The 20,206-nt window shown below is 38.3% G+C and overlaps 3 protein-coding genes across 3 annotated transcripts; 1 reads left to right on the forward strand and 2 right to left on the reverse strand.

Moving 5' to 3' along the window:
• Window positions 1–12,915: 12,915 nt before the first annotated feature.
• Window positions 12,916–17,217, reverse strand: LOC136239373 (histone acetyltransferase KAT6B-like). The gene is made up of 2 exons (XM_066030109.1): window positions 17,162–17,217; window positions 12,916–17,055 (listed from the first exon to the last, which is right to left on the reverse strand). Exon 2 carries the CDS (start codon window positions 17,041–17,043, stop codon window positions 13,078–13,080), a length of 3,966 nt encoding a protein of 1,321 aa, XP_065886181.1. The 5' UTR covers window positions 17,044–17,055; window positions 17,162–17,217; the 3' UTR covers window positions 12,916–13,077.
• On the forward strand, window positions 17,120–18,363 carry LOC136239379 (small ribosomal subunit protein uS3-like). Its single transcript, XM_066030114.1, has 5 exons — window positions 17,120–17,259; window positions 17,444–17,668; window positions 17,717–17,811; window positions 17,868–18,055; window positions 18,107–18,363. Exons 1-5 carry the CDS (start codon window positions 17,233–17,235, stop codon window positions 18,295–18,297), a joined length of 726 nt encoding a protein of 241 aa, XP_065886186.1. The 5' UTR covers window positions 17,120–17,232; the 3' UTR covers window positions 18,298–18,363.
• Window positions 18,364–18,607: 244 nt separating this feature from the next.
• On the reverse strand, window positions 18,608–20,036 carry LOC136239376 (uncharacterized). The gene is made up of 4 exons (XM_066030112.1): window positions 19,878–20,036; window positions 19,718–19,775; window positions 19,591–19,662; window positions 18,608–19,514 (listed from the first exon to the last, which is right to left on the reverse strand). The coding sequence occupies exons 1-4, from the start codon at window positions 19,919–19,921 to the stop codon at window positions 18,672–18,674; spliced, it is 1,017 nt and encodes a 338-aa protein (XP_065886184.1). The 5' UTR covers window positions 19,922–20,036; the 3' UTR covers window positions 18,608–18,671.
• Between the last annotated feature and the right edge of the window lie 170 nt (window positions 20,037–20,206).

The following is a 20,206-nucleotide window of genomic DNA, read 5'->3' on the forward strand; positions in this document are numbered from 1 at the left end:
GGCAGGATTCAATCGCAGCTTGCTTGATAACAGTAAAACATCAAAGAAATCTGATGATTTCTGGATATAGTGTGCACACCTATTAGGTATGCAATGTCTCTCAAGTTAACGAGATATACGCAGTGCGTATATCTCGTTAACATTTTGAGTCAGTGCAATATGTGATATATATGCACTGGCTTTCCTTTGATCTGAGGTGTGAAAGTGGTATATATGTACCACTAATACACACTGCCTGCCAAAGAAATCTGATGATTTCTGGATATAGTATGCACACCTATTAGGTATGCAATGTCTCAAGTTAACGAGATATATGCACAGCAGGCAGTGTGTATTAGTGGTACATATATACCACTTTCACACCTATCTTGTTAACTTGAGACATTGCATACCTAATAGGTGTGCACACTATATCCAGAAATCATCAGATTTCTTTGGCAGGCAGTGTGTATTAGTGGTATATATATACCACTTTCACACCTCAGATCAAAGGAAAGCCAGTGCATATATATCACATATTGCACTGACTCAAAATGTTAACGAGATATACGTACTGCTACCAGTGCGTATATCTCGTTAAGGCAGTACGTATATCTTGTTACGCACTGCCTTAACGAGATATACGCACTGCGTATATCTTGTTGACTTGAGAGACATTGCATACCTAATAGGTGTGCACACTATATCCAGAAATCATCAGATTTCTTTGACGTTTTACTGTTATCCTCTTCTCTTATATAGGGAATCAAGCCAGCTGCGATTGTGAGATTGAATTCTGTCAAACAACCTGTGATTGTGGGATTCAATTTTAATACATTAGCAGTAGTTTATTTTTTTACTTTTGTAAATGTAGCAATTAAAGTAACACTAGTCTCTTAAAATTGCTATATTAGCAATGATAAAATCATACTACCGTTTGATGTATTAAAATTGAACCCCACAATCACAGTTTGTTTGGCAAAATTTAATCCCACAATCACAGCTTACTTGGTTCCCTATATAAAAGAAGGGTATAGCAACTAAGGATTTTGCCAATTAGATGAGTCTACATGCTAAAGTAGAACATATTAGTTATACCATGGGCACTCATGCTTTGCCTGTATATACGCACTCGCCCTCGGGCCTGCAGCCCTCGGACTTGTGTGTATATATCAGGCAAAGCACTCTTGCCCATGGTATAACTATTACATATACAGAGAGAGAGAGACAATTTTTTTTAAGAAAAGGACCAAGAACACCTGCATGATGTAACTATCAGAAATCTCTTTTCTATTATTAGATGGGATAGGAATGGAAATTTGTCCTCAAAGTCATGGTAGCTATGCCAAGCCAAGATAGATCATTTTCAGTCATCGGTGTTGCAGAGCAAGAATTGTCTACAAAAAGCTTCTTAATTGTCAGGAGCGTAGGGAGGGGGGTTCCGGGGGGTTCAGGAACCCCCCCTGTAAAATTTAGACTTCTGCAAGCAGGATTCTAACACACCATTTAGTGTGGCAGGACAAAATGAGTGAGCAATATAGTGTAATGGCACAGCACAACAATTGATAAAACTTACATTCATCTCTCAGGGAAGGATTTACAGAGGTAACATGAGCCCTCTTCAAAACTTGTTAAAAAGATCGATATACTCTAATAGAGCAGTCAGGTATCTACTCTAATAGAGCAGTCAGGTATATACTCTAATAGAGCAGTCGGGTATACTCTAATAGAACATGCATGTAAATATCCATGTCCATATGAAGTTTTTCAGACATTCCAACATTAAATGCAAAACTTAGCATGACCTTATATATACTGCTATAGCTTTGGTGTGCAGTGTTTAAAGATATAGAGCTCCAGTAATTTATCACTTGTGTTATGCAAAATGAATACATGCTATGCATATTTGTATAGTTACAGACCTTCCAGGTTATCTTGCTAGTTCCAGCCCCCCTAGTACCATCCCAACCAATCTTTCCTCCACCCTCAGCAGGCCTGACTTGGTATTGGTTTCTAATGATTCCATTTGTTTGTTCGAATTGACAGTACCAACTAATACCCAGCAACATCTTCTTGCTGCTAGAGCTAGATAGGAAGATCGATATAGCTCCTTGCAATATGATCTTCTGCTTTCTGGGTTAACTGTCAATCTTGTTCCCATTGAAATTGGTTGTTTAGGCCACTTTTTGTCAGTAACAATTGCTCAAATGGCTACTGCTTGTGAAGTGCCAAAGAAAATCGTAAGATCCTTGTTTGAGCAGGCAGCTCGCATTGTTGTGTCCTGTTCTTACAGAATTTTTAATTCTAGAGCCTCCCTGGACTGGGATCCTTTAGACCACCTTAGGTAAACTTTAAGTATTACATATAGATATATGTAGATTTTTTTTTGGTGTATTGTAATTTAATTTAATTTTAGTTAATGTAAGTCTTTCCAGGGCTCCTGTACTGATCCATCAGCACATGGTACCCTTGTGTCTAGGCCCCTGTATGCTTGTAATGTATATTTTGTCTTAATCATTAAGATGTTTATTATCTCTTGTTTTGATTGTCATTTGTATCAGTGGATTCATGGCTCCTATACCACAGTGAGATATAACCATCACTTACAGATTACTATATGTGTCTCTATGTGTTATGCTATCTGTTTCCACTAGGTGACTTTATCTAGTACTACCTTCATCCCAGGGGTACTTAATGCATCATAATTAATGTACTTTTTGCATAAAATATAGCAATTTGCTGAGTTTTGCTTTATTAAAATATTGAAAGGCTCTCAGCGGCTGGGGGCTGCGCCCCCAGACCCCTGCTTCTAGTAACTCAATGCTGGTGCTGGAACCCCCCTTCAAAAAATCCTGGCTACGCCCCTGATTGTAGTCATGTTTTGATAACATAATTGGAAGAATTAATACCATAAAAGCAGCATTGAATGATTCACTTACTTCAGACTCTCTTAATAACGATTTTCCTACTGTAGCAGTCACTTCATCACATCAATCTGCTGACAACTTTGTAATACCTGCTACTTCATGTGACACTCACTTTTGCTGAGATTTCTGAATCTTTGGTCCTGTCTCATCTGAACTCTCTGGATCCTAGGAAGTCCACAGGCCCAGATGGCCTGTCTGCTAGGTTCCTGAAAGAGATTGGTTGCTCCATTGGCTACCTTATACTGTTAACGCTCATTGCAGAGTACTTCACAAACAAAGAGTGTTCACATATACTCCAGTTCATAAAGGTGCATGGTGCTTTGGACAATCATGGCAACTTCAGACCAATCTCTGTTGTGTCTGTTCTTGCTGTTTGTTTGTTTTCGTGTATTTGTTCAATAATTTGCCTTAAGTTAATTGTTGCATTTGTGTCCATATATATTTGTTTTGTGCCCATGTGTTAAGTTTCGTACTTGTAGATGTTCATTATTTATTCTGTATTGTATGCTGCTCTGCATGACAAGGAATAATGGTAGTTTCCAATTGTCAGAGGGTAATATTATAAATCAAATCAGTCTGATAATTTAAGAAACTTTCATTGCTGTACTGACAAACAAAATTTCTTGCTGTACAAACTCCAAATATCTATTGAATTTATAAACTGACAATAGCTAACTGTGAAAGTGCACACACTCTGGATCTAGCAACTGTCTACGCAACCAGAGCAATAATAACTTGGTACAATAAAATCAGTGGAAGTGGAGCAGGTCAACGAGTCTGGGTGAACTTATAGCAATGAAAGTCATACATGGAGTAAAGCATACTGCTATACAAGAGAACGACAATGATATAAGTGACATTCTGGGAGCGTGATTTTTTTTAATTTGAAAGCTCTAAGACTGTTCACTTTGTTATTGCAGTTAAGAGACAGAATATGAGACTGTTCTGTTAGAGTGGCTGACTGCTCTATTAGAGTATCTCGATCTTTTGTAAAAAGTATTGCAATTCCCTAGCCTATAGCTAGTTGGTATAATATCTCATGTTTGGGAGGAAGGGAGACTACTTGCATGAATCCTCTTCTACATCAACAAACCATCTTTAGTGCAAAAATAACAGTTGCTTGCAGTATTGTGTCGGTGATCTCCCAGCTCCCGGTCCCGGTTTTACCAAGAAATCTGCCTCTCCCGGTTTTACCAATACCCTAGTAAACCCCTTTAAATAAATGCACGCCAGAAAGTTTGTGGGCGAGCAGGTGATATACACTGCAGGCTAGCACTAGATATGACTATGTCATTATAGCCTATGGAAAATTTATTATAGTGACTTAGCTGCTCCTATACTTTAAATCAATTCCACTCCACCGCACGAGATTATCGTTTCTGAGTTACCCAATCATCAGAAGTAGCTGGTAGGCTAGCTGGATGTACTCAGTAGCTACATTTTTTTTTATCCAGACGGGATTCCACTTTAAATCGAAGTACGTACTCTTATAGAGCAGTCACCCATGGGCCATGATGATAAACGTCTTATTGATTATTAAGACATTATAGTATACAAAGGATTCAGGGTTACCATACACTGATAGCCAAAGAGTGATCATCTCTTATATAAACCTGAACCTCTTAGTAGATCTGCCACTGGAATTAAAGATTTGATGTAATGCTAATTAATTTAATTGCTTTACAGAATTAATATTGTAAACAAACAGGGGTAGATCCAGAGGGTGCATACACCAGGGTAGTAGATATATGGCGTAGGGGGTCTTGGGGGAACAGCTCCCTAAAAGCTAAAGGTATTTTATATGTGTTCAGGACTGAAAATTTTGATTCAGAGTAGTTTTTAATAATTATGCACAGATATCTAATTATTAAGCCTTCAGCTTTTCTAAGTGACCTGCATTGACCAAAAACTGTAGGGACCAGTGACATTCATATAGGAATGTAACATACAAAGGATCATGTGCATTTAATTTGCAAAAATCCTAGCAAGCTATACTGTTGATTTTGATTGATTTGATTGATTGATATTTTTAATGACATTCGGCATGCCACAAAGACAAAGTACATAAACAAAGAACACACACAAATAAATAACAAATACAAAACAACAAAAAGTTACAAGTAAATATACACACACATTAACCATTATTATTAGAGAGGTAGTAAGTTAACTGTACACATGGGATGGTGTCACAGATGAAAGTTGTTCAAACTCAGATATGACTGTGCTATTAGAGTATTTGACTGACTGCTCTATTAGAGTATCTCAATCTTACATGGATTTTTGGGAGGGGGACGCAGGTCCTTCCTATGCCCCCTCCCCCAACAATCCACCACTGGTAATCCTGAGGGTCTACCAATGACCTACACTGATAACTACACTAATTAGCAAACTACACAAAAAATGTGACCAGATTTTGGAAAATCAGTCTTAATGTTTTGGAAAAATATCCAATCTCAATGTCACAAGTACACTTTTCTGTGTTATAACCTTATAGCTAACTCTTGTATACTTGCAGGTATCATCACCAAATTTTTAGCAGCACCTCTCTACATAATTATGCACTAGTGGTGTAAATGGGATGGTGATTGAATAATCTAATTAGACGTATGATGTAATTAAAGTTGCAAAATAGGTCTGTAAGATTTTATTTAATAGATTCAATCTGTTTATTTACAACTTTTAGAAGTTTGCTGGGTAGCTACACCATTAGGCACAAGCAGAAAAACATTCAGGGCAAAAGATTACCGTGTGATGGTTTTACAAAGAAAATACTGTCATGACGTAGATGCGGGAATATATAAGAATATATATCAAAGCCTTGTTTTGTTGTATTAGATCCTTATAAGGAAATTTTTTTCTAGTTAGAGGCTACTGATCCAATAAAAATGTATGTTATTATTAAAGCTGTCTCCATTCATCTAAAAATAAACATTATCACAAATCAAAAAATGTAATGCAAAAACTGTTGGTGGGAAACCATGTAAAGGTTAGAGTACTTATGTACCTGTTAAACTATTCCACATAATTTATTATAATTCAAGGTACTGACTAGTGATTCTAATCACTGTAAAGCTGATTGACATTTTGGAATACCTTATTTTGATTATAAATAAATATTTGAGTTGTAAAATGTGACATTAAGGCTGATTTTCCAAAATCTGGTCACAAATATTTAGTTACAAATAGTTATAACTGTTAGATGCAGGAGCCTGGGCATTGGATACAGGAAAAAAGATTGAAAACTACAAGGAGTATTGATAAAAATGATTTCATAAAAATTTCTTCAATTTCTATATGGCTAGTAGATCAATTATTGGCAGTGAGATACATAGTCTAGGTATAGGCAAAAAATGGCGGTTCATAGTTGCATCGGTGTGGGCTGTGCTTAGTGCCAGAAGATCTAGTAGAACCAGTAGCTAGTCAAGTCAACATAATATCGAACTTATCTGATGGATATTGTTAAGGGATTGATAAAAAAGGATGTCAGTTATTTCATAATGGCAACATACTGAGTTGGGAGCTGAAGTGTGATGAATAATCTGAAAGTATAAACTTTGTAGCATCCTTTGCACCTTTTAAATTAATTCAATATCTTTCAACAAAATTAGTAAGGTCTAGAGTAGAACTGAGACGGATAGCATTTTTTACTATCTGGATATCCTGAACTAAATCTTCCGGATATCCTACAGATATAGTGACATCATAATATCATCAATGTGAACCTGCTTGCTATACTCATAATTAGAGGCAAACATAGCATTTGTACAATGATTGATCATAAGACTGCAGTATAATAATTAGTATGAAAGCTTTGAATGAAACTGCTTTAAATTATTAGCATTACTATCAAATATTAGTAATTATCCTGATGGTTTCAAATCACTATCCAGACATTGAATTGCTATCCAGATATCTGGATAAGCCCTAGTCTAGAACAGTATAACATTTAACTATTAACCTGAACCTTCTTGTTGTGAAATTTTGCAACAAAAGTTTTTTTTTTGTTAATAGCTAGATATGAATAGACCATGTAGTAATTTCACAATGTGTGGGACACCAATTGAGACAAACTAAGTACTAAGTCTTTAGACAATGATACATGTCATTTAATTGAATAAAAGTACTAAGAACACTTGATTTAACAATCAGAAATCTTTTTTTTGTATATTTTAGATTGTAAGAATGGAATTATTTGTCACCATTTGTCACACTTGATCACTCACATGCAGACCTCAACGTATTTATAGATCAGTTTATATGTATAAAAAAATTACTAACTTAATGGTAAATGGCTGCTCTGTTAAAGATTTTATTAAAAGGTAAGTTATAAGGGGCTACATATGGTGTACAGTTAAGAATTCCATCATGCAACTACAGTTGACAGTGCATGATAATCATTTTTATCACAAATGTACAATAAGGCGGTTATTGTATCAATGCATGCATCCTATGAAGATTTGCATGCCTATACATTATAACTTGTATATATGTATATGCAGACAGACAAGCATATATATTGTCACAGGTTCTCTTGCAAGGCATGCAAATAACCCATGATTGACAGCCCAGTCTCCCTAGCTGCAACTATACATGATTTGCTGTACATGGATACATGTTGAACACAATTAGCTACAACTATACAATGCACAATAATAACATTGACATTGTATGCAGTTGGTTAAATTACATGGGAAATTCGGGTTGTCATGACTAGCAGGGCCGCCCAGAGAAATTAAGGGGCCCAGGGCAAAGAGTTAAAGTGGGGCCCTTCACCCAAGTTGTAAGGTGAAGACCAAAAAAAAAAAAAAAAAAAAAAAAAAAAGGTCACAACCTGCTGGCAATGACAATAACTACCCATCACCAACCATATCTCCTTATCTATAAGCTTGCTACACTGCTCCTCTGAAGAATACTGTGACTGCTCTATTAGAGTATTTAGATCTGACTGCTCTATTAGAGTATATCGATCTTATAAACAGGTATTCAGGGGGCCCTTCATGGGGCCTCCTGGGGCCCCTTTCAGGCTGGGGCCCGGGGCAAAATGCCCCAGTTGCCCCCCCCTGTGGGCGGCCCTGATGACTAGTAGTGTTTGTAATGTACCCATGCTGTAAAGCCTAATAAATAAATCCATATCATCAGATGCAACCATGTACTGGCAACATAATTATTTATAAGGACAATACTGACAATATGACTCATATCAACACAGGGAAAGTCCTGGTAACATGTTGGGAATTCCCCATGGGAATGTACATACTCTATACATACAGACAGATAAAATAGTACATCTGCAACCACAGAAAAGAAAAAAATCAGTCCATGTTGAGGGTCCACTCTAGCAACCAGTGATAGTGGCTTAAGTACAGTAGGTATAATTTTACCAAATAAAAAGGTATACACAAGGCATAACTTGTACAAGGTGTCAGCCTGCAAAAAAAGAAACATAGCTATATTCGCATATAGTTAGCTATAGTTATACAAAACAAAATATGAAACAAAATATGAAACAAAAACATGATAGCTACACATCAGTTTATACTAAATTTCCAAGTAGATTTCCAATTTTCTTTAAGTAAATTTCCAATTTACACCCTAAGGTCCTTCCTATTTTTATGTCCCAAATGTTGCATATGAATTTGGTTGCTTCTGCAGGCACAGTAGGAGTAGGAGCAGGCCAAGAATAAAGGAGTGAAGCAATGTGACATAAAACAGACATGAGGGGTCTAGACGGAAGGCCTCCCAGGAAAATTATCAAGTTTTGAATACACTGAGGTAAGAGTTTAGAGTATTTTTACTGCATTGGTGCAAATAATTTAAAATTAAACAGCTAGTTTAAATTTTAGAAGATTCACAATGTGACTGTTCTATTAGGGTGGTTGACTACCCTATTAGACCTTCTCAACAATATTGCATCCAAATCAATGCAAAACATATAATCAATGCTTGACCTGTTTCTGGAAACCTCAGAAACATATATGTGTGCGGGGAACGTCTTACCTGAGGAACATATAATACCCGGAAAAACATATAAATTATCACTGTGACTTGTAGATCGCTAGCCAGCAGGCTAATAGCTGTTATGCTGCTTGTTTTTCTGCAGTCAGTAACTAAATGTAAACCCAAGTTGGTTGATAAACATTATTTTTTCCAAACCAACAGTGGTAAAATTATTGTAGCTAAAGTTTGCAAACTTGCAAAGAAACTGTATATATATATATATATATGTAGAGAGAGAGAGAGAGAGAGAGAGAGAGAGAGAGAGAGAGAGAGAGAGAGAGAGAGAGAGAGAGAGAGAGAGAGAGAGAGAGAGAGAGAGAGAGAGAGAGAGAGAGAGAGAGAGAGAGAGAGAGAGAGAGAGAGAGAGAGAGTAGGTACTGTAGGGTCTTACATATACAAGGGCTTCAGCTCCTATAGATCAAAATAGCCACAGCAGTCATATATGCTCCAATAAACACAGTATATTTTACATTCATCTACACTCAGTTTTAAAATAAGACAAATGCACATGCAACATTTATGGCAGTACTGGTATATGCATGTACATTTGCATGAATTTATATTTAAAGTGTGGGTGGATGCAAACTACTTTTTATGTGCCTCAGTAATTACACTATTACTTTTGCACATTGATCATGAGAGGTAAATTACATACAATAGAACTCCACTGTGGTGTCTAATCACTGGACTGGACTACTCTACCAACATTATTTTTGGCTTTACACATTTTAGGGTTTTTACATCTTTTAGTGTACACTTTTATTTTGTATGCTTGTATAAAGACTGAAAATGTAGGACATTTCTTACTAATGTGGTAGCTACAAGGTCAGGAATTATTAAATCCCTCATCATCTGCTAACAATAATTCTGCCAATAGTGCATGCATGGTTTCATCACAATATTGACAATAGTCTGTGTTTAGCTACAATATTGATTATTAACCACCAATCCATTGATAATGAAATGTTAGCAGTTGTGCTCTTTGATTGCATGTTCTCAGTATAGAGAGAAGTTTGTTCTTCTCAAAGGACAAACCAATTCACAAGCACACGAATCAGCTGCAACTTCTCTCTCTCAAGATCAATTCATACTCTCACCCAGGTACTGATCATATGATGTCAAAGGATTTGTTTGATAAAACTAAATTTTAGCAAGATAGCTCATGTTGATATCACTATAGAATTTCCAAAGAGTATCTAGTTGGATTTCCACGAAGACTCGTATGGTCCAACCCTGTTAGAGTTTGAGGCAAAAATTTTCAATATTCTAATAGCACTCATATATGTATCACTTGTAATGTTACACTATAGTAACACTACAACCTAAACTGAATGTATATACAAGACATGCCTCACAAAAATTAGAATGAACAACACAATTATTGTACATGATCCTTCTACACTCACCAATCCTACATACATTCCAGAAATATTATACAGATTGGCAGTCCACATACATCTTACACCAATAAAATGTTGCTGTTGCAGTTGAGTGATATGTTTTTGGAGTACATGAGTTAATATTTTGTTTTGTTAATTAAAATTTATTTGTAATTGTTGTAGAATTGACAAAACCTATGGTAAGTAATTTTCTACTCAGCAGCTAACTATCTTCTAAAGGACAAAATAATTTGTGTCATTACACATGCAGGGTAGCTACTGAGTAAATGAAAAATAGATGACACCATGTTTATACTATAGTGAAACCTCTGTAATATGATACTCATTGCAATTGGAACAAGAACGTTGTGTTGGAACATAGTGTAGTGTGTTCAGTTCTTTGGTGGAGAATTGTGCATTTCGCATTTGATTTAAAAACTGCTGGCATAGTGTTTGATGCTTTTGTTATTCTACATTGCAATTGCTATTCCCCACTATCCCAATATGATTGGCACAAGCCTATAGTAATGTGCATCAGTATATACTCTGTACTGAGATTTGGGGGCATAGCTGCATACCAGAGGTAACTTTAAACTGAAGAACAGTTTTAATGGCCACTAGCCCAATACTATAGCAGACCTTCAGTACTGCACCTCCAATATACCATTGATTGTAATTATTCTCTACCTACTGTAGTCATGATCAAAAGAGTCAGGAGGTTGATATATTCATGAAGATTGATTGATTGATGGTGTTTGACTGTTCTATTAGAGTGTTTTATTAAAAGGTGGAGGCAAGAGGCATAGTACATGTCTGTACAAACTGTTTAGGTATGGTACACCTTCATAGGATGTATTGACACAGCAGCTAGTCTTATTACTACATTGTAAAGTCTACTGCAGATGATGGATTCTTGATACCAACCATCAACAGCTGCTTCAAGCTAAGGCATGCAAGTAACACAACCTAGTCAACCCTATAACTGCTAATGAACACACATAAAATACTATTATTGCACAGTTGCAGTTAATTATGTCAAGTATATTGCATAATAGTACAGAACAGTTGGTTGACGTTCATGCATGGACAGTTCAGGTAGTAGTTTCTCATTTGAGGAATCACTGGCTCCTTGTAAATATTGTGGGTATATATCCCCAGGTCATAGTGTTCTGTAAGTATAAAAAGTCCATACATTCCCATGGGGAATCCCCATGATGTTAGTTGGACTTTATTCCTTTGATGGTAGCTATACAACATACATCTGTATTGCCAGTACTGCACTGGAAATTAAATGTCTTGTGGGATATTTTGATGATAGCTGGAGATGAACAACAAGCCAGGCAAAGAACCCACGAGACAGGAAGTACAAGAATATGTTAAGTAGCCACGTGATTGATTTAACAATTATAATGAGAATGAACAAGGGAAAGTGTGTGTGAAAGATAAACCATCTTCATGACAAATTGCAGGAAAGTAATTCCCTGCTGCTAATTATCCCTTCAAGGAAATAAAATTAAGTTATTCTTTGATTCATTGTTTACATTCTCTGCATAATAAGAGCAACTTGTAAATGCTGTTACATAAATTAGTTATCTGATCAACACATCTCTCTTGAGGAACCTATCCAGCTGCAGACTCCACCCAGCAGTGATGTGGAAACTAGTTTCAAGGTGAGTAGGCCTAAAATGTAGTAGATTGCTTGTGTTGATTCATGTTTCAACCGCAAAACTTTCGGAGAATGTTCAAGTAGCAACCACCTACTATATGGTCACATCTAGTTGAGGCAGAACAAGATGTTGCACTGTAATCTGAACTGAATGTGGAAGAACTGAATTGTAAGTGCGATGTGTGTGATGCTATGAGTACAGTAACCAAGACATTGTACAGAATACTTGTAACTGAAGGTTAATGCTGTCATAATTTATGATCACTAATACAGAAGTAACTCACTTGTCTGGTCTTTGCATTGACAAATCACAAATGATTGTTCAATCAGAGTGTTTCATTGGTTTGGTGTATGTTTTATTAGAGTATTTGAACGTAATACAAATGAATTACCATTGCTTTTTACATTGGGTCTCAGGCAGTTGATTGAAGTTCTGTGTGTCACTGGTTTACTTGGAACAGGATAAATTTTGGAACACCTACGTACTCAACTCCATCATAAAGGTCACCAAGTCAAATCTGCAATGGCACTAATACATAATACATGACGAGTACCACTTATGTGAATAGTGCACGATTTTCACATTCTACCGCTACTATCATGAACCACAATGCCCATGTTTTTTTGTTTTTTTTTGCAAGAATTCTAATAGAACGCACACCTAAAAACCACATGCACTTTGAAAAGCACCCCTCACCTCAAAACAATCTTCTGGTGGTTCTTACAATGATCATAAGTATCAAGTGAAAAGGAAACAGTATGTGTTTCAGGCAAAATTGAAATTTGCCATTTCGTTCATACTCATAAAGTTTTGTTTCACAGACATAGCAAAGTTTACGAGGAGAATCCTAGATATGTATTTACCTAAGTTACATAGAATGCAAATAATACTGAGATATGACCAGGGTGTACTTCGTGCCCACATGGCCTGTTGTTGCAGACCTAGGTATCCCAATCGCAATACTTCAAAGGCACTACATGGCTGAACATGCCGATTTTGTAACTAAACACATGAAAAATGTGAAACATGATTACGACTACTTGAATACTCTTTTCTAAATAGGTACACAATAGCAGTAGGCATCATACAGTAATAACAGCAACTTGTACATTGTATGTGTGTTAGTTAGTTACTACGGAACAGTTGGTTGACATTCATGGGTGGTAGGTTAGTTGAGGAGTCACTGGTTCCTTGTTGATATTGTGGGTATCCCCCAGACCAAGATGTCTGACTAGTACTAGTAGTGTTCTGTAAGTATGGAGTCTGTACATTCCCATGGGGAATCCCCGGCATGTTACTGGGACTATCCCTGTGTTGATAAGCATCACGTTGCTGTTGTTGACTACTCCAGTATTGTCCTGTATTGCCAGTACCCCACATGTGCATGGAATTGTATTGTGGGATATTCTGATGATAGCTGGGGATGAACAGCAGCGAAGGATTGGCACCAGGGAATTGCCGGTTCTGCTCTGGCAGTCTGTCTGTTGTTGATGGCAAAAACATGTATTGTCCCATGAATGGAGGTGTTTCACGTGAAGCATTAGAAGTGTCATTTACCTGAAGGGGGTACGCTGGAGGTGGCGCATCGTTGTAGCCAAACTGTGAAGAAGAGAAGCTGCTATACAGTGACGACCTTGAAGTCATGTAGTCTGTTGGTTCTTCGGTTGTAATGGACCTCTGTGGTGCATTGGACTGTTGTGCTGTGATGGATTGCTGTGTTTCTTGATCACTAGAGCTACTAGAACTGCTAACAGGAACTGGGTAACTGAACTGATCTTCTTGTGGTATTTCATGATCGCTACCATCCTCAGTTGGTGTTGGTAACTCACTAGATTGTTGTTGAGGAGATTTTGGCTCTTCTGGAAGTGCAGGTAGTGACTCCAGCTCATCATTCTTATCATCACTTCTCTCGTCATCACTCTTATCACTGTCGCCTTCTTCTGTAAGAGTCCCACTAGAAGACGTGCTACTCCCATCAATTTCTGGTGACATATCATCCCTGTATCCATGTACTAAAGTGCCCTCATAAGTAACACGGCCTTCTTGTTCCATCAGTTCATCACAAGCATCATCCATTGCTGGGGTGCCTTTCTGTGTATCAGGAGTGGATCTACCGCTACTCTCCTGGTCATCATCATACAAATCTTCTTCCTCTGCTTTTATTATTTCATCAGGGTTTCGTTGTTCTTCATTGTCTGAAGACAAATAACCAGTAGATTCTAGGTTAGTAGCTACACTGGCAGTTTCACTGCCATCATTAGATGACAGTCGTTTCTTAGACTTTCTGTCTGATTTAACTCCAATAGTGAAGTAATAGTCACCTTGTAGAGTGATCTGTGAGCGTGTCCTCACCGACACTGGGTCAATGTAATCAGCAGGGTCCTTAATTTCTTTCTCTTGCTCTGCTGCAGATAGTACAGCCATATCAGTTCTAACTAACCTTCTTCGCCTGTATGCTGCTGCTCTAATACCAGGTATCCTCCTGCGATCTGATGTGATGCCAATTGTAAAGTAGTAGTCTCCAGCTAGGGCAATCTGCGAGCGAGTACGTCCAGAAATAGGGTCAGTGTAAGGTGTGGATGTACGAGATGACTTCTCGGCAGAGGACAATATTGCAAGAGGAGTTTGTGTCAGGTTCTGTTTTCGTACTGGTGGAGATTTTAAGAAAGTAGTTCTTAGAGTAGAAGACTTGAAACGGTTAGGTCCACCTCTTCTCTGCAGATGAGGTAGCTTAAGTTTGGTGCTGTCATCTTTAGATGTGTTGGGAGCCCTTCTACCCCTGCCTCTTTTGGGGATTGGTACAGAAGCAATGTCATTTACCATGTCTGAATCTGATGTCACAGATCTAGGTCTCTTTCTGTCAAATGCACCAAATACACCCACTTTAGGTTTACCATCCTCCTTGCCCTCTAATTCTTGATCGTCTGGTCTTTGACCCACATCTCCATCAATTTCACCAATATCCTCCTCATCCACAGAACTGTAGCTTCGCTTTCTATTTGGTTCATTCACAAGGGGCGACCAATGTAGTGCATCAGGATCAAGTGGTATTCGCTTGCTTGTAGCCACTTTAGCCATATGAGCATCCAGCATGTCATGTTTCTTTACAATACTAACTGAGTTGTCAGGATTGAGTTTGAGAAAGCCTAGCTGGTGTAAAGTGGTGGCAATGTCATGTGGGTCAAGACCAGTATCTCGGCTGATCTGACGGATACTGACACAATCTGAACTCAAATTGTACAGATACTCAAGAATGACGGACTTCCAATAACTGTGATAACTCACTTGACCGAGATCTGACAATGGCTTTTCTGGTGAGCCAGGCTGGCCTTCTATTCGTGACAGCAAGTAGCTGAAGTCAATGAGAAATCGTCCATACCCCATTCGTTGATACTGTGGCATTGTCATGATGCAGGAAAGATTGTAACGTTGCTGGCAAGCCTTCTCTTTGGAGAAATACCCAACAAGATGATTTCCTTTGCTGTCATTTTGAGTGAGCACGTAGAACACAAATGGCTCCACGTCATAGTAAAGTGTCTTGTGATCCAGAAACAGCTTGGCTAGCAGGCACAAATTCTGGCAGTAAATTTTACTGACTCCTCCATCAACTTCAAATATTGACAGGTCTCCACTGCGGTATATTTCATTTGCAGGGGGATGGAACCAATAGCACTTCTTACGGTGTCTTTTCAGTATACAGCGACTCTTCATGTACTTGAGACAGAACTCGCACAGGAACAACTTTGGCAGCATGGCATACTCCTGTGGATAAGGAGCTGAGAACCACGTGGAAATTTCATACTTGCCAAATTCAATCATGGGTGGGGTTCTGGCACGAGCTGATTGTTGAGCAGCGAGATCCATCGTCATGTCAAGAGAAGCCATGGCTTTCTCACGTGCCTTCTTAAACAAAGCAAAGTCTGCCTCAGTTACACCAGGAGGTAGTTGCATGGGTGAGGGTGCTGCCGTAGGTTGGTGGTAAGATTCTTCATCACCACTGTCATCAAACAAACCTTTCATACGCCGCCTGCGTGAAGACCCAAATGTGGTGTGAGATCGTCGTAACTTTTGTCGATTAATACGTGGATCTACGCCACCCCTCAAATGATCTACAAGTTCCAGAGAAAGTGACGGCTCTTCTACACAAACCGGACAAATCCAACGTCCCTCAGGAAGAGCAGACAATGGAGGAACTAAACACTCCATGTGAAATCCCTTGTCACAGGCATCACAAAAAAGCATACTGTTTGAAAATGCTGCCTTGTGGCAGTAACCACATGATTTGCAGTCCAGACACTGCCAAGGAGATGCCTTGATACGGGCAATCAATTCTGGACCATATTTCACACATGAAGGATGGGTGCTGTTACCACAGTCTTTACAGGATATAAACTCTTCAGACTTACGGTCTCTGTTGCGTTCTCGTGTACCCAGACAAAAACTGCAGATAGTACTTGGCTTTGCAAAAGACTTCAGATCAAAATCTACCTTGGGAAGTGTCACTTTGTAATGGCTACTATCTTTCTCAAGCAAGCCTTGTTCTACGCCATAATCAGCCGATATTGCTAACTGATCCATCAAATAGGAGCTGTCTGGGAAATCATACACATCACAAAGATGATCGCTAATCTCTCTTAGTGTATACTTTGCATCTCCTAACATTAGGATTGCCTTCCGAATCATACGGTGCAAGTTCTCTGTGCTCTCTTTAGAGTATGGTTCTGGTGAAAAACGGAATGACTTCTGGCGATGTATTCGAGGAGTGGGTGTGTACAGAGGCTTAATCATATTTGGATCTTTGTATGTTGCCTTTCCCTCCTTGTCAATCATTCTTACTATTTTCTCCTCCTCCACAGCTAGCTCCAGATGACGTAGGGTGTCTTCAGCAGATGTTTCATAAAATCTTTGCAACACAAGAACTATTCTTTCTTCATTGGGTCGCTGTTTCTGGCCCTTAATCCGATGTATAGCCTTTATCAGTTTAGTTACCATGTTTGGATCTGACGCTGTAATATCACTGTCTGTTGTTCTAGAAAGATCCAGCTTTTCTAACAAAGAAGGTGGCGCTTTTCTCCTTCTAGTGCGCCCCATAGCAACAATAACCTAAGGGCAGAAAAGAAAATTTCAAAAGGACAAGACCTTAACATTCGCCTATAAATTATACACTCAATAACAAGACAATCAAATCTCTTAGTACGAGCTTACTTACTTCTGTCGCTACAGTCTGTCAATTGAATAAGCGCATGCGCGACACGGGATTTGTTCTCTCGTGCAACCAACATGGCGACAGTCAGTAAGAAAAGAAAGGTGCGTTATCTCTTTCCATCTAAATGTATATGTTTCTGTGATGTATGTTATTGCGATTTTGTGTTCTTATAAGAAATTCTTTTGTAGTCTTTGTGAGTGCGTTATGAAAATATGGTGATCAGTGATTGCATACTTGATGGTGCGCGTTATATACAATAACCATGTTTTATTGTTTCGGGTATAGTTCGTCGCCGATGGGGTGTTCAAAGCAGAATTGAATTGTTTTCTTATGAAAGAACTAGCTGAAGATGGCTACAGTGGTGTAGAAGTGAGAGTAACACCTACCAGAACGGAGATCATTATTCTAGCGACAAGGACTCAGAATGTACTGGGAGAAAAGGGTCGTAGAATCAGAGAATTGACAGCTGTCGTTCAAAAGAGATTCAATTTCCCAGAAGGAACCGTCGAAGTAAGAAAATTACGTGAATGTGGTATGTGGTGAAAAGACTCTCTTTAGCTTTATGCTGAGAAAGTTGTTGCCAGAGGATTGTGTGCTATTGCACAGTGTGAATCATTAAGATACAAGTTGATCGGTGGACTAGCTGTGAGAAGGTTGGTGTGAATTTTTATGGTACACCTGTATCATGTTTTTGTATCAATGTTCTTAGAGCATGTTATGGAGTGTTACGGTTTATAATGGAGAGTGGTGCTAAGGGTTGTGAGGTGATTGTCTCTGGCAAGCTACGTGGTCAGAGAGCAAAGTCAATGAAGTTTGTAGATGGTCTAATGATACACAGTGGAGATCCCACTACACACTACATTGACAAAGCAGTCACTCATGTGTTACTAAGACAAGGTTAGCTATCAAATTCCACTTATTCTTAAATCTAGATGCTTCATTTTGCAGGTGTTTTGGGTATCAAAGTGAAAATCATGCTTCCTCACGACTCTACTGGCAAAACAGGTCCCAAGAAGCCATTACCAGATAGCATTAGTATAGCTGAGCCTAAGGAAGAGGTCAAATATGATGCACCAGTGTCAGAGCCTAAAGGAGGCAAGCCATCATTTGAGCAACCAGTTGGAACCACACCAATGTAGTTGACTGAAATGTGTACATCTCATTTTTGGTGATAAAAAAATTCAATTAAATATTATAATATATAATTGTGTAAGGTTAAGTTAGTGGTAAAGCTAATTTGTAGAGAAATGGGTGTTGTTAAACTTCCACTTACTGTCTCCGCCCAAGTGCTTTGTAGAGAAGGGGTTATTGGTGGAGTAAATTTGCTCACTACCACCACCCAAAACAATATGGGATATAAAAATAGCCTTCACTTCCCTTTTAGGACTTGAGGTAACTAACTTAAAACAGCTTGTTATCATAGCGGTGAGAACATCCCTGATATCACAATTTGACCTTGTTATCTCATATTTTATCAATTTGTTGTAAAACTAATTTGAAGTGACACAATACGCTATACAATTTCAGAACTATCACTATCTGTAACTGGCGCTGTCTCATTATCGTCCGTGTGTTTGTACTCCTCAAAAGGACTCCAGATATACACAATACATGCCTTGATCATTACTGCTAGTAGAATCCCTCCTAGAGCATCTATGGCATAATGATGTGTGGAATACAGAGCAGCCAATGTAATCCAAGCTACATGAACTGAAGCTACCTTCCATCCAAACCAGGGGTGGTTTAGTAAAATCACTGTCGGCCATGCGATGTGAAGAGATGGAAAGGCACCAAATTTCACTGGAGATTGGGAATAAATTCCATGGAATAAACCATGTCCAATAACTCTATCTAATCTCTGAAATCCAGCCTCATTTTCTTCTACATAAATCAGTTCACCATTTTGATCAAACACTGCTGTGTCGGTGTACCAGGGTGGAGCCGTAGGAAACAACAGTTGGAATATTACAGCAATCAGATTTACCCATCCCGCACACCAAAAGTATGGGAACACTGCTGCACGCTTCTTGGGAGATAGAAGGAGATAAAACATGAACAAAAACGGCAGTGGAAAATGTAGCAGGTAAGGAACAGCCGCAAGACAATCAAAAAACAGATGAGGATACTGTGACAAAAGTTTGTGAGGATGACAGAAAAATATGTGTTCTTCAAGTGCTGGTAAAACATCAATGTTTGGATGAGTAACTTCTTCTAGTCCAGTAATTTCACGTATGTTTACATAAAACTTGAACAACAGTAGATAAGTAAGGAATGGTAGTGCAACTATGATGATGTTCCTCCATGGAAGGCTTTTGATTTTCTTTGGTAAGTCTTGCAGCATGTCTCGAATTTCAGCCTAAAAGTTAGCACAGTATGTATTCAACTAACAACTGTGACAAACTAATACAAGATATTGCCATGGTAAAACTAACCTGTCTGGTTTCATAATAGGCTAATGCAGTCGTTTGCAGGGTTTCAATGAACTGCTGCCACGAGTAGATCAACTATATTTGAAAGGAGATATGTCATTGCCAAACTTTTATCGTTTATCGCACTCACGTCTGCCTTTCCTGTCTTGTATGTCATACGATTCGTGTACGAATAACCTTTATGAAACCTATTCAGCAGAAAAGAAGAAGGTGTAAACGTTTGTAAAACTCGTGAACAAATCAACATTCCCGATCACTTAACAAGTTACTACACAAGAAAAATAACCCACCTAAATTTATTGTATCTACCACTAGTCGTTTCAGCATAAAGCATGGCCCCACAGCAGCGCGGCGAGTTGAACAATCTACTTTGATCTTGAACAGATGGTGCGCTTCACTTCCAAGTCAAGTAAATTAATTGGATCACGCCAATCTAAGTGATATTTAAATGACGAGCATAGCAACGCGTAGTGACGTCACGCACCTGTCACGGTGCAAAGAAACAAACGTTTCAGCCAATTTGCACCTTCTAATAAATCCTTTGCTATAGAATTCCTTTTTCTGGATCTGTGTTTTAAAATGTTGTGAAGGATGGTCATTAATATTGGTCGTCATTTGT

Source organism: Dysidea avara, chromosome 11 (assembly GCF_963678975.1).
Source record: "Dysidea avara chromosome 11, odDysAvar1.4, whole genome shotgun sequence".
NCBI classification, from domain to species: domain Eukaryota; kingdom Metazoa; phylum Porifera; class Demospongiae; order Dictyoceratida; family Dysideidae; genus Dysidea; species Dysidea avara.